The 13,207-nt window shown below is 36.4% G+C and overlaps 2 protein-coding genes across 3 annotated transcripts in view; both read left to right on the top strand.

The window, feature by feature from the left end:
* The window catches only part of LOC104765147 (ABC transporter E family member 1-like), a 3,257-nt gene extending 175 nt beyond the window's left edge, over nt 1–3,082 (top strand). The window contains exons 2-11 of one of the 2 annotated variants that reach the window (XM_010488820.2): nt 224–341; nt 439–524; nt 631–728; nt 821–938; nt 1,041–1,130; nt 1,213–1,517; nt 1,617–1,812; nt 1,891–2,076; nt 2,154–2,663; nt 2,748–3,082. In XM_010488820.2, the coding sequence (XP_010487122.1) occupies nt 239–341; nt 439–524; nt 631–728; nt 821–938; nt 1,041–1,130; nt 1,213–1,517; nt 1,617–1,812; nt 1,891–2,076; nt 2,154–2,663; nt 2,748–2,867 (1,812 nt within the window). In that variant the 5' untranslated portion in view covers nt 224–238 and the 3' untranslated portion in view covers nt 2,868–3,082. Of the gene's footprint in view, nt 1–219; nt 342–438; nt 525–630; nt 729–820; nt 939–1,040; nt 1,131–1,212; nt 1,518–1,616; nt 1,813–1,890; nt 2,077–2,153; nt 2,664–2,747 lie in introns of both variants that reach the window. The other variant, XM_010488821.1, reaches the window with a different exon arrangement.
* LOC104767489 (probable polyamine transporter At3g13620) overlaps nt 8,729–13,207 on the top strand; it is a 5,865-nt gene continuing 1,386 nt past the window's right edge. The window contains exons 1-8 of the mRNA XM_010491506.1: nt 8,729–8,916; nt 9,005–9,137; nt 9,277–9,663; nt 9,747–9,924; nt 10,133–10,152; nt 10,244–10,302; nt 11,777–12,012; nt 12,181–12,603. Coding sequence (XP_010489808.1) covers nt 8,729–8,916; nt 9,005–9,137; nt 9,277–9,663; nt 9,747–9,924; nt 10,133–10,152; nt 10,244–10,302; nt 11,777–12,012; nt 12,181–12,603 — 1,624 coding nt within the window. The remainder of the gene's footprint in view (nt 8,917–9,004; nt 9,138–9,276; nt 9,664–9,746; nt 9,925–10,132; nt 10,153–10,243; nt 10,303–11,776; nt 12,013–12,180; nt 12,604–13,207) is intronic.

Genomic DNA, 13,207 nt, shown 5'->3' with positions numbered 1-13,207 from the left:
TTTTTTTTTTTTTTTTGCTTGATACTGCTATACTCTTTCCGAGATTGTTCGGTTTTAGTTTATGAGCTGTTCCTGTTGGTACCCTTAATTGCATATCCTGGTTTTACTTTGTCGATTTAGATCTGTTATTGTATGCATCCAATAAAGGCTTCCCTTTTTTTTTTTTTTTGATTACCTCGTCAGACACGTAAACGTAGATTCTCTTTGTATCTTGTGAATGTAGGATCCTTGTTGAGAGATGGCAGACCGATTGACTCGAATCGCTATCATAAGTGAAGACAGGTGTAAGCCAAAGAAATGTCGCCAGGAGTGTAAGAAGAGTTGTCCTGTTGTCAAGACTGGTACTTTTCCTCAATTTTATCCTCGGCTTAGAGCATGGAACTTGAATCACATAAAAGAACGGTTTTTTTAATAGGCCTTGTTTTATGTTTTCTCTAGGGAAACTTTGTATCGAGGTTGCTCCTACTTCCAAGACTGCTTTCTTATCCGAGGAGCTGTGTATAGGATGTGGTATCTGTGTTAAGGTACTTATGCCAAAGGCTATATCTTTTTTCTACATTGAATGATTGTGTCTCCCTGTAGTTTAATGTTGGACATTGAGTGAGATTTTGTTGGTGCACCATTTTGCAGAAATGCCCGTTTGAAGCTATTCAGATTATCAATCTTCCTAAGGACTTGGAGAAAGATACAACCCATCGTTATAATGCTAATGGTTTTAAACTGCACAGGTTAGCTAATCAACTTTTGTTTTTTTTTTGCTTTGTGGAATCTGTTTGATTATCTGTCTTTAGAAATCTGAGGTATATATCTCGTCTTGCAGGCTTCCAGTTCCAAGGCCGGGGCAAGTCCTTGGTTTGGTTGGAACAAACGGTATTGGAAAATCTACAGCTCTCAAAATTTTGGCTGGAAAACTCAAACCAAATCTTGGCAAATTTAATGTAACTATTGGCTCTCTCGCAAGTTTCTCTACCCCTTACGCATAGAGTGTGTGTACTCTGTAATTTATGTATGATTGATTTATTCTCCTACCTTTTGGGCAGAATCCTCCTGACTGGGAAGAGATTTTAACTCGCTTTCGCGGGTCAGAACTTCAAAGCTACTTCATCCGAGTTGTAGAAGAGAATCTAAAGGTAGGGTGGAAACTATTCTTGATATTTATTCTTAAGGAAGATGCTCACTAAGCGACTCTGATCCCCCTTCTATGTATGACAGACTGCTATAAAGCCACAACATGTCGACCACATCAAAGAAGTTGTTCGAGATAATCTTGGCAAGGTGCTTGAGAAGCTGGACGAGAGAGGAATGGTGGAAGAGATTTGTGCTGATATGGAGTTGAACCAGATCCTGGAGCGTGAAGCAAGACAAGTATCTGGTGGGGAGCTGCAGAGGTTTGCGATTGCCGCAGTTTTCGTAAAGAAGGCTGATATATACATGTTTGATGAACCATCTAGTTACCTCGATGTGAGGCAGAGACTCAAAGCTGCTCAAGTTATACGCTCACTCCTCAGACATGACAGGTTTGATTTTCTCATCTTCTGAAACTCCTTTAGTTTGAGTTTATCTTCCTGAATAGGATAAATTTTGCTTACATCGGCTTCGCCATTTCGTTGTTGTAGCTACGTAATTGTTGTGGAGCACGACCTCAGCGTCCTTGACTATCTCTCCGATTTCGTTTGCTGTTTGTATGGGAAACCAGGAGCATATGGTGTCGTGACTCTCCCCTTTTCTGTCAGAGAAGGAATCAATGTGTTCTTGGCCGGGTTTATCCCCACAGAAAACTTGCGTTTCAGGGATGAATCTCTGACCTTCAGGGTAAAGCTTTTCCAATAACCTCCAAGAGAAGTGGTTGTCATTTTTGACTGATATAGTTTTTTTGCTTCTCTTTCCAAGGTTTCTGATACTCCACAAGAGACTGATGGGGAAGTGAAGTCCTATGCAAGATACAAATACCCAAACATGAGTAAGCAACTTGGGGGTTTCAAGCTGCAAGTTATGGAAGGGGAGTTCACAGACTCTCAGATTATTGTAATGCTCGGAGAGAATGGTACAGGGAAAACGACCTTCATCCGCATGCTGGTAAAATTCCTCTCCTTTGCTTTCTCTGCTCGTTGTGGTTAGACGTTAAAGGAAATGATATTTGTATCCTAATGCAGGCAGGCGCATTCCCACGTGAAGAGGGTGTTGACTCGGGGATGCCGGAGTTTAATGTGTCGTACAAACCGCAAGGCAATGATTCGAAGCGCGAGTGTACAGTAAGACAGTTGCTACATGATAAGATCCGTGATGCATATACGCATCCTCAGTTTGTGTCAGATGTAATAAGACCGCTTCAGATTGAGCCGTTGTTGGATCAAGTGGTAAAAACTCTGTCGGGTGGAGAGAAGCAGAGGGTTGCCATTACTCTATGCCTTGGGAAGCCCGCTGATATCTATCTGATTGATGAGCCAAGTGCGCATTTGGACTCAGAGCAGCGGATCACAGCTTCAAAGGTGATAAAACGGTTTATCCTGCATGCAAAGAAAACAGCGTTTATCGTAGAGCATGACTTTATTATGGCGACCTATCTGGCGGACAGAGTCATTGTGTACGAAGGACAGCCAGCCGTCAGGTGTGTCGCTCATTCGCCACAGTCGCTGCTCAGCGGAATGAACCTCTTCTTATCGGTAATCTAACACTCTTCAAGAATTATTGTGTTGTTATGAATCAGTCTCTTTATAAAAAGCGAATTAACTTGTTGTCCTTTGCAGCACCTGAACATCACATTCAGACGAGATCCAACAAACTTCAGGCCAAGGATCAACAAATTAGAGTCTACCAAGGACAAGGAGCAAAAGGCTGCGGGCTCATACTACTACTTAGACGATTGATTTGATCCGGTGAGAGAGAGAGAGAGAGATGTAGCTTATGCATATGCATGAATACTTAAATTTACCCTTCTTCGGGAAGTAGACTACTAGAAGTTCAAGACTGAAACAGCCCCTTTGACTATTCTGTTACTGTTAGTTTCGAGACTCCTTGTCTGCCGTCTGAAGTTGACTTTAAGCGTTAAATACTTAAAATAGATTTGATTGCGATTGTCTTATTCAAGTGATATCTTTGCCGTATGGTTCTAATTTTCTTTTGTTTTAGTCAACTCGTGAAAGGGAGCTCTGTTTTCTCTGTATTGATGATTTGCTATGCATAGAACAAAACACCCCTCTTTATGCTGATGTGTGAGAGAGAGAGAGAAAATGCTGAGAATGGTGTAAAAATGGGTTGAGAAAGGGTGAGGATTTCGGGTTTCCTCCACACAAAAGAGGATAGCTGTTTCATTGCCAAAATGTGTAGAAGTGAGAACATGTTCACAATTATGATAAGAAAAAAAGTCTTATGACTTAAAAAAGAATAAGTTAAAATTTTATATTTTGTATTCGGAATCAAGTGTATGTAGTATGAAATTTAGTTGTTTAAAAGAATTGTATCTTTTATGGAAAAACACAAAACAATCAGTATTTGGACTAACGTGGAAGAAAAAGAAAAAAAAAAAAAACATAATGCAATTGGGCCAGGATGACCAAATATAATTAAGCCCAAAAGAAAAACATTAAAAAAATAAAACTTAAAACGCACGTGGAGGAGAGAATCAATCGTCTTCTTCCTTTGGATCTGGTTTTATGAAACCAGCCAACGACGAACTTGCAGGGCCTGACTGATTTTTCTTTTTTTACTGACTTGTGGACCAGTTGAACAAAAAGGATAGTAAAAATACACATGTGAAGTACATAAAGTCATAAACACAAGGGAAAGCTTTACAAATCAGATTCTGACTCACTTAACCAATAAACCGTACCGAATTGGCTTGATGGGTTCTCTTAGTGTATACTACAGAAAGTCCAATACGACCCAAATAAAAGAAAAATATATATAATACTGTATAAGAATTTTGGACTTCTCTTTTAAAAAAGCTTGTGAAGTTTGAACATGTTTGATTGATGACTTCAGCATTTTATTGGGTTGGTAGATTAGGTGACTACTAGCACCCGCCATACACCGCGTGCCAAATTATAACTATAACATTTAAATTATAAGTTATATTTATTGGTTAAATATATTATAATTACATAATAATTGTTAATTTTATGGTTTAAAGTTTAAACCATATAATACCGTAATATAATTTATTTTTTACGTAATATTTATTTAATTAATTTAATTATATATATCTATTCTCTGATACCGATAGTATTAACAAAATAATGAAATGATGTTTTACCCGTATAACATCAAATTAATGATATTTTAAATTTACATAAATATTAATAAAACCCGTCACGATATATAACTCTGTCCCGAGATATTTTAACTTCACTATATCATCTTAATTTTTAATATTTATTGTTTTGTATTATAAATATTAGATTGAGTTGATATATTATTTATTAAGATTGTAACCATTTATATTTTATAAGATTGACGCATTTTATAAAGTTTAAATATTTATAATACTTAGAATTCTTAAAACGATTGAGTATTTCTCTTTTTTTCTGTCACAAAAACGGTTGAGTATTTCTTATATTTGAAGTTTTGTAAAAGTTTCAATATATTATTAATATTTTAAAGGTCTTCTAACTTTTTAAAAGTTAAAAATATTTATAATATTTAAACTTCTTATAAAGTTTAAATATTTATAATATTTGAAACTTCATAAATGTTTAAATATTCTTAATATTTTTAACATTTTATAAAGTTTAACTTTCTAAATATATATATATTTATAATATTTAATTTTCTAAAGGTTTTAAATTTTTAATATTTAAATTTTTAAAAATCTTTGAAATAAAAAATCGGAATAAACCAAATAATTTTTTTTTAAGTTTGAATATCTGATAAATCAAACTTTCTATTCATTTGTATTATGAATCATTTTGGTCTCTTTCAGACCATGATTGTGAACCATTGTCCAATTTTTTAGGCGATGTGGTATATTGTACTTGTATTTTTTTATTCATCTATTGAGTAATATATTGTATGTCTGTTTTTTTTTTTTTTTTTTATTACATCATATGGAAGAAAAAATCACAATTTTTATTAAGAGAATTTGTTAAAAATACCCTTTTTGGGATACCCCTTTTCAAAAATATCCTCTTTTTTGAACATTTTCATTTTTACTCTCTTTTACATAATTTCAATGTGTTAAATTAATCTTTAGAATTTTTTTTAGGTTTGGGTTCTTATTTTACATTTAGGATATAGTTTTGAGGGGTTAGGGTTTAGTATTTGGAGTTTAGGGTTTAGAATTTAGTGATTTTATTCATAGAAAATGGGTATTTGAAAATGACCAACATGAAAGGGTATTTTTAAAAAGTGACATAGGAAAAGAGGTATTTTTGAAAATGGGTTTTGTGCAAAAAAACCCTCCAACTAATTTTTTTTTTGCGATAAAATCCTCCATGTCAAGAAAATGTAAGTCAATACCTCCAACTCAAAAGTCATCCGCAATACAGCCCTCCCCCGTATTGATGATGTGGCATCTGTCTATATCGTTTTTAAACGTAACAGAAGTCAAAACGACACCGTTTTTTTACCTGATGTAAACGACACAAAGTTTAATAAACTTTGTCGTTTTAAAGTCTCAAAAACGACACAAAACATTTAGTCACCTTTTTAACAAAACTCGATATCGTGAAAGAAGGTTCAGTTTGGGGATTAGGGTTCATCCTTGGATTTGATTTGGGTAGAAGAGATAGAGAGTTAGGTTTCACGAGATCTCTTGTAGAATTTGAGAAATGTTCGATTTCGATTATGAATCATTTTGGTCTCTTTCAGACCATGATTGTGAACCATTGTCCAATTTTTTAGGCGATGTGGTATATTGTACTTGTATTTTTTTATTCATCTATTGAGTAATATATTGTATGTCTGTTTTTTTTTTTTTTTTTTATTACATCATATGGAAGAAAAAATCACAATTTTTATTAAGAGAATTTGTTAAAAATACCCTTTTTGGGATACCCCTTTTCAAAAATATCCTCTTTTTTGAACATTTTCATTTTTACTCTCTTTTACATAATTTCAATGTGTTAAATTAATCTTTAGAATTTTTTTTAGGTTTGGGTTCTTATTTTACATTTAGGATATAGTTTTGAGGGGTTAGGGTTTAGTATTTGGAGTTTAGGGTTTAGAATTTAGTGATTTTATTCATAGAAAATGGGTATTTGAAAATGACCAACATGAAAGGGTATTTTTAAAAAGTGACATAGGAAAAGAGGTATTTTTGAAAATGGGTTTTGTGCAAAAAAACCCTCCAACTAATTTTTTTTTTGCGATAAAATCCTCCATGTCAAGAAAATGTAAGTCAATACCTCCAACTCAAAAGTCATCCGCAATACAGCCCTCCCCCGTATTGATGATGTGGCATCTGTCTATATCGTTTTTAAACGTAACAGAAGTCAAAACGACACCGTTTTTTTACCTGATGTAAACGACACAAAGTTTAATAAACTTTGTCGTTTTAAAGTCTCAAAAACGACACAAAACATTTAGTCACCTTTTTAACAAAACTCGATATCGTGAAAGAAGGTTCAGTTTGGGGATTAGGGTTCATCCTTGGATTTGATTTGGGTAGAAGAGATAGAGAGTTAGGTTTCACGAGATCTCTTGTAGAATTTGAGAAATGTTCGATTTCGATTAGGGTTCATCGTTGGGCTCGATTTGGGGAAAAGAGAGAGATGGTTTCTTGAGATCTTTTACATAATTAGGAATCTGTTCGATTTTGATTACGGTTCATCGTTGGGTTCATTGTTGGGTTCGATTAGGGTTTTGTTTTATTGCGATTAGGGATCTGTTAGAGCGATGAGGTGAAGGGCAATTAATCGGGTTGGGTTTGAGTTTAAGTGAAACAATTCAGGGAGAAAATTCGAGTGTTGGGGAATCAAAAGAGGGCAACGTTGAGGTGAGCTGTTCTTCGTCTCTTTATTTGTTTTTTTTTTGTTCATCTTTTTATCTTTTCATTCTAAATATTTAATGTTATATGCAATTGGGTTTACATGTAATCTACTAGCTCTTTTACGGTAGCACTGTTTTTTTAGGTAGCATTGTTCATGTTAGGATTAAACTAGAACCTATAAATCTGCTAGCAAGTTTAATTATTTGCCTCCACACTGTGCAAATTCGGTTAACAGCAATATTGTTAGGCATGGTACCACATCTGGTTCTCATTTTGGTGAATATACTGTGAATATAAGCGAGCAGCTATTGTATTTTTGTCTTTCAATTGGACTCCACATTCTTATTTCTTGGAATTGGTTAGGATAAACTTGGATTCTTTACATACCGCTACGGAGGGCAACGATGAGGTGAGAATTGATGATCTTGAGATTATGAGTTGTTTTATCCAATAATTTCTGAGATTTCTAATATTTTTTTATGGTTCAGTTTCGATTTGTTTATGCATGCTGGAGGATATTGGTCAGCTAAGGACCAATATCTTGGAGGAGAGAGACATACAACGGGTCTGGTATCAGCTGAATCATTCAGCTTACATTCGATATTGGTGCTTCTTTCGGAATTCCTTGGGTATGAAGACAACATGAAGAAAGTGTCTTGGTTTCCACTTGAAACGCCTGGTAAGAAAGAAGATATTGATAATGATGAAGCCTTGTAGAAAGCGGTTCATTATGCAGTCGGATCTGGTGCATTAACCTTATTTATTGTTCGGGTAGATGATCCTTATATAGGTAGGCACAATGATACTAATGCGTTGAGGTACTTGTCATACGATGAAACATTGGTTGATAGTGAAGTTAGTGGTGGTAGTGGTTCTGAGTCAGATGATGAAGTTCAGTTTGAAGACATTGTTTACAACGATAGTGATGATGACAGTCCACATGTTGAGGTAGATGAGAGCAAGTATCGAAAGTTTAGTATTGGTGATGAGTACAATACAATCGATTCCTTTAAAAGAGCTGTTACTAGATATGCTGTGAAGAAGAGGAGGGACATCAAATATGAGAAGTCAGATGGCAAACGTGTAGTTGCTATTTGCTCTGGAAAGAAATGCCCGTGGAGGCTTTCAGCAACCATCAACAGCAGTTCTAATAGAGTAGTAATCAGATCGTTCAATGAGGAGCATAATTGCACTTGGCAAGGGGTCTTGTCCTTGCTGACTAACTCTCGGATTGCTGATCTCTACATAGAAGAATTCAGACTAAATCCAGAGTTCTCAGCAAATTAACTACAACAGAAGCTTCTTAGACGCAATATCAATGTGCCTTGGACAATTTGTGAGAGGACATGACTGAAATGTCTTAAGACATTTGATGAAGAGCAAGAAGAGTCTTTTGCTAGGTTATTCGATTATGTTGTTGAGTTGAAGAGAAGCAATATTGGATCCACAGTTGAATGTGAGGTAAGAGAAAGTAGGTTTCATAGATTTTATGTGTGCTTTGCTGCTTTAAAAAATGGGTGGAAGAGAGCATGTCGAAAAATTCTCCATCTAGATGGAACATTTCTGAAGTGGAGAATGACAGGAATGTTATTAGTTACATGAGGAAGAGATCCCAATGATCAGATGTTTCCTATAGCTTGGACGATTGTGGATTGTGAGAATACGCCAAATTGGTTGTGGTTCCTTGAACATTTGGTTGATGACTTGAGTTTAGAGTGAGAAAATGGATTAATACTAGGTAGTGACCAGCAGAAAGGATTGATTGCAGCAGTGAAGGTAGTATTGCCTTATGCTGAACACAGGATGTGTGCAAGACATGTTTATGCCAACTGGAAAGAGAAATATGGTGGAGCAGAATACGAGGACATGTTCTGGCCTGCTGCAGACTCTTACTATCCACAACAATTTGATAGAAAGATGCAAGAGCTGAAAGAGTATGATCCTGCTGCCTTTAAAGACTTGAAGATTTCTCTTTTTTTTCCATGGTCAAGGTATTCTCTCTTACTTGTTCTGTTTTTTTTTTTTTTTTCTGATATGACTTTGTTTTATTTGATTGCTAACTTGGTGTGTCTCTTGTAGGGCTTATTTTACAGAGTTCTCAAAGTGCGCTGCTGTAGAAAATAATCTTGGAGAGTCATTCAATGCAGCAATCCATATAGCAAGAACTAAACCGGTTGTTGAGATGCTGGAAGAAATAAGAAAAAGGGTTATGGTGAGCAATGAAAAGAAAAGAGCCGAGGCTGAGAAAACAAAAAGGAGAGTACACTCCTAAAGCAATAGCTTTACTAGACCAGCAGATTGATTTGACAAAGAATTGTAGACCTTTGAGCTGTGGATTGGGGAATTATGAGGTTGGCTATTTTAACTACAAAACTAATATGCGAATTGAAGGTTTTGTGGTGCATATGCAAGGTGAGATCAAATGCAGCTATAGAATGTATATGGTCAGTGGGATCCCATGTAGCCACATTGTTTCTTGTCTTAGACATGAGAAGAATACTGACCAAGATCCTAAGAAGATGATTTCTCCATGGTTCACCGCTCAGAAGTTGAAGACTTGTTATGCTGATGGACTTTGTGGTGTGAATGGAATGAATCTATGGGAGGTGACTACAACAGTCAGGGTCTTGCCACCTCCTTACAAGATGCCTGGTGGAAGACCTCCAGAGAAGAAGAGAAAGAGGGAGAAGGGTGAACCAAGGGAAGGGACCAAGCTTTCTAAAAAAGGAACCAAAATTGTAAGACTCTCTTATTGTCTAAGGTTTTTTTTTTGTATTTGCATTTATGATTTATGACCTTATCGTTCCCATTTTATGTGCAGCATTGTAGCTTGTGTGGACAAGAAGGCCACAACAAGTTGAAATGCAAGAATGGACCAATGCCTAAGCTGCCAAAGAAAGCACCAGGTAGACCAAGAAAGACATCTACTGCAAAAACACCATTTGCATCAACCTCTACTTCTGAGCGTCCAAGAAGATCTCGGAAAAGTCAGCCTTATGGTACATCATCATCACAACCACCTACTAACACACCATTTGAATCGGCTTCAACTACAAAACTTGGCTTAGAAAGACCAGCCCAAGAAGACCTTCCAAGCCTTTCATCTGCTCTCCAAAAAAAAACGTCCAGGAAGACCTCGAAAAAGTCAGCATGATGATGCATCATCTTGACAACCAACTCCTAAGAGACTTCCTATGTATGACACAGGGCCCATGTATCTACCAATAGTGAGACCTTCCAAGCCTTTTTGTTTGCTGATTCTTATTAATGTTGGTCTATTTTCTTTGGAAAAACTGATGTTGTGTTGTGATTGTGCAGGAAGGTTATGGTCTATTCACCAGTCCTGTAACTGGTGACGACTATATTCAGGTAGGGAGGTCTGTGACTGATGCACGAGACAACACTATATTACCAAACAGTCTGTATCAAGCTAGAGAACGCAAGAAAATGGAGATTTCACGTGGAAAGAAAAAATGAGTTAAAGCATCATGTGTTTTGAAATTTCAGTCGAGTTGTGTTTGACAAACCTTATTTTTGTGTGTTTTAAGCATTGTGTGTTTTAAACTAGAGTTTATTTCTTATTAATGCATTGTGTTTGTTGTTTAAGTTGTCTCGTAAAACATTGTGTTTGTCATTGTCAACGAACAAAATAGATTTCTAGACCAAATTTCAAAAACTAACATATTTGTCTACACCAACAATCAAAATACAAAACCATACACTTAAACTAGTTGAAGAGTCTTTCAAAAACAATCAAAAATGAAAGACCTCCATCCGCAATTACTTATTATTCTACTAAAACACATAGATTATCATTGCAAGCAAAACAAAAGCCGCAACAAACACATTCTTCAACTCTTTAGCTATTCCATCACTTTTATTTGCAATCAACACCTTAAGGCTATCCAAATCTATCTGATTTTCCGATTGGAGATCATAGAGGTGAGCAATCTTGTCTCTTTGGACTTGAAGCATTTCACGCATTTGATTCAAACTAGGATAGCTATGAGTTTCTTGCTTCAATGACCTTAGTTCTTCCATCATAGCTTCATCCCACCATTTCCAAATATGACATTCTCCATCCTATACATACATATTTTTATTTAAACCATAATTCAAATAATATTTACCAGCAATTCAACATCAATATCACAATAATTCAACCATAGTCACAAAATATAACCAAATTATAGAAAAACTTACATCTCTATTTTGACATGTGTAGAAGAGCCTTCATGGGTTTGTCCTTGTAAAAGAAGGTTCAAGCTTTGGCCTTCCACCACAATAACAAATAGTTGGAATCCCATACTCAGGTTCATCATATTCAACTTGACTTGTGTTGGGTAAAGAGTATGAATCAGACATTGTGAACAAGAAGAAATCAAGGGGAAAACAAAAGACTGAACTTTAAACTCCTAAATATAATAGAATCCTCAACCCTAACTGAAATCTATAACAGAAATCTCTCTTTTCCCCAAATGTAACCCAATGATGAACCCTAATCCCCAAATCGAAATTATGTTTCACGATCTGGTTTTTGAGACTTTAAAACGACAAAGACAAAGTTGTTAAACTTTGTGTCGTTTACATCAGGTAAAAAAACGGTGTCGTTTTGACTTCTATTACGTTTAAAAACGGTATAGACGGATGCCACGTCATCAATACGGGGAGGGCTGTATTGCGGGTGACTTTTGAGTTGGAGGTATTGACTTGCATTTTCTTGACATGGAGGGTTTTATTGCAAAAAAAAATTAGTTAGAGGGTTTTTTTGCACAAAACCCTTTGAAAATCCCCCTTTTATTAATTAAATATATTATAGAATAATTCAAGATAATTTAATAAAAATGAAAGGGAATCATATATTTATGATTCAAGCAGCAACAAAGCAACCACTGCTGCTAAGAAACTTACTTTGGTCCCTTTGATTTTCCTTATTTACTTTGAGGTCGCTGGTGGTCCTTTTGGTGAAGAACCGGCTGTTCAAGCGGCTGGACCACTTCTAGCTATTCTCGGTTTCCTCATCTTCCCTTTCATTTGGAGTGTCCCTGAGGCTCTTATCACCGCTGAACTCTCCACTGCCTTCCCTGGTATTCACAAACTTAATCCCAAACCCTACAAAGATGTTCACTTTTTTTTTTTTTTATCTCTAAGAACACTACTCTTATCCAATCTGAGTTTAAAGGTTAACACTTTATTCAAGAACTAGGGTTGTAAAATTTGTAATTGGGATCTAAAGTTTGAAACTTTGTATTCAGGCAACGGAGGGTTTGTGATATGGGCACATCGGGCTTTTGGCTCTTTCGTTGGCTCTATGATGGGTTCGTTGAAGTTCCTGAGTGGTGTGATCAACGTTGCTTCGTTTCCAGTCCTCTGTGTCACTTACTTGGATAAGCTATTCCCTGTTCTTGAATCCGGATGGCCTCGGAACGTTTGCATATTCGCTTCAACGGTGGTCTTATCTTTCCTTAACTATACTGGTTTAGCCATTGTGGGTTACACAGCTGTTGTTCTTGGTTTAGTGTCTCTCTCGCCTTTCCTTGTCATGTCAGCTATGGCAATCCCTAAGATCAAACCTCACCGTTGGGGTAGCTTAGGAGACAAGAAAAAGGATTGGAATCTCTACTTCAACACACTCTTTTGGAACTTGAATTTTTGGGACAATGTTAGTACTCTTGCAGGGGAAGTGGATAAGCCTCAAAAGACATTCCCGTTGGCGCTTCTTATCGCTGTGATCTTCACTTGTATAGCTTACTTGATTCCTCTTTTCGCTGTCACGGGTGCGGTCTCAGTAGACCAGAGCAGATGGGAGACAGGGTTCCACGCTGAAGCAGCTGAGATGATTGCAGGAAAATGGCTTAAAATATGGATTGAGATTGGCGCTGTCTTATCAAGTATAGGACTTTTTGAAGCTCAGTTAAGCAGTAGTGCTTATCAGCTGGAGGGTATGGCAGAACTAGGGTTCTTGCCTAAATTCTTTGGTGTACGATCGAAATGGTTCAACACTCCTTGGCTCGGGATTCTACTCTCAGCTCTCATGTCTCTCGGGTTATCGTACTTGGACTTCACCGATATCATATCCGCAGCAAATTTCTTGTACACTTTAGGGATGTTTCTAGAGTTTGCATCTTTCATTTGGTTAAGAAAAAAACTACCTGAGCTAAAGAGACCTTACCGAGTTCCGCTGAAAATACCAGGGCTAGTGATTATGTGCTTGATACCTTCAGGGTTTCTAGTACTGATCATAGTGTTTGCTACTAAGATCGTCTACCTTATTTGCGGTTT

This window comes from Camelina sativa, chromosome 19, assembly GCF_000633955.1.
Source record: "Camelina sativa cultivar DH55 chromosome 19, Cs, whole genome shotgun sequence".
Lineage (NCBI taxonomy): Eukaryota > Viridiplantae > Streptophyta > Magnoliopsida > Brassicales > Brassicaceae > Camelina > Camelina sativa.
Note: the sequence above shows the minus strand (reverse complement) of the source record. Positions and strands in the feature narration are given on the sequence as shown.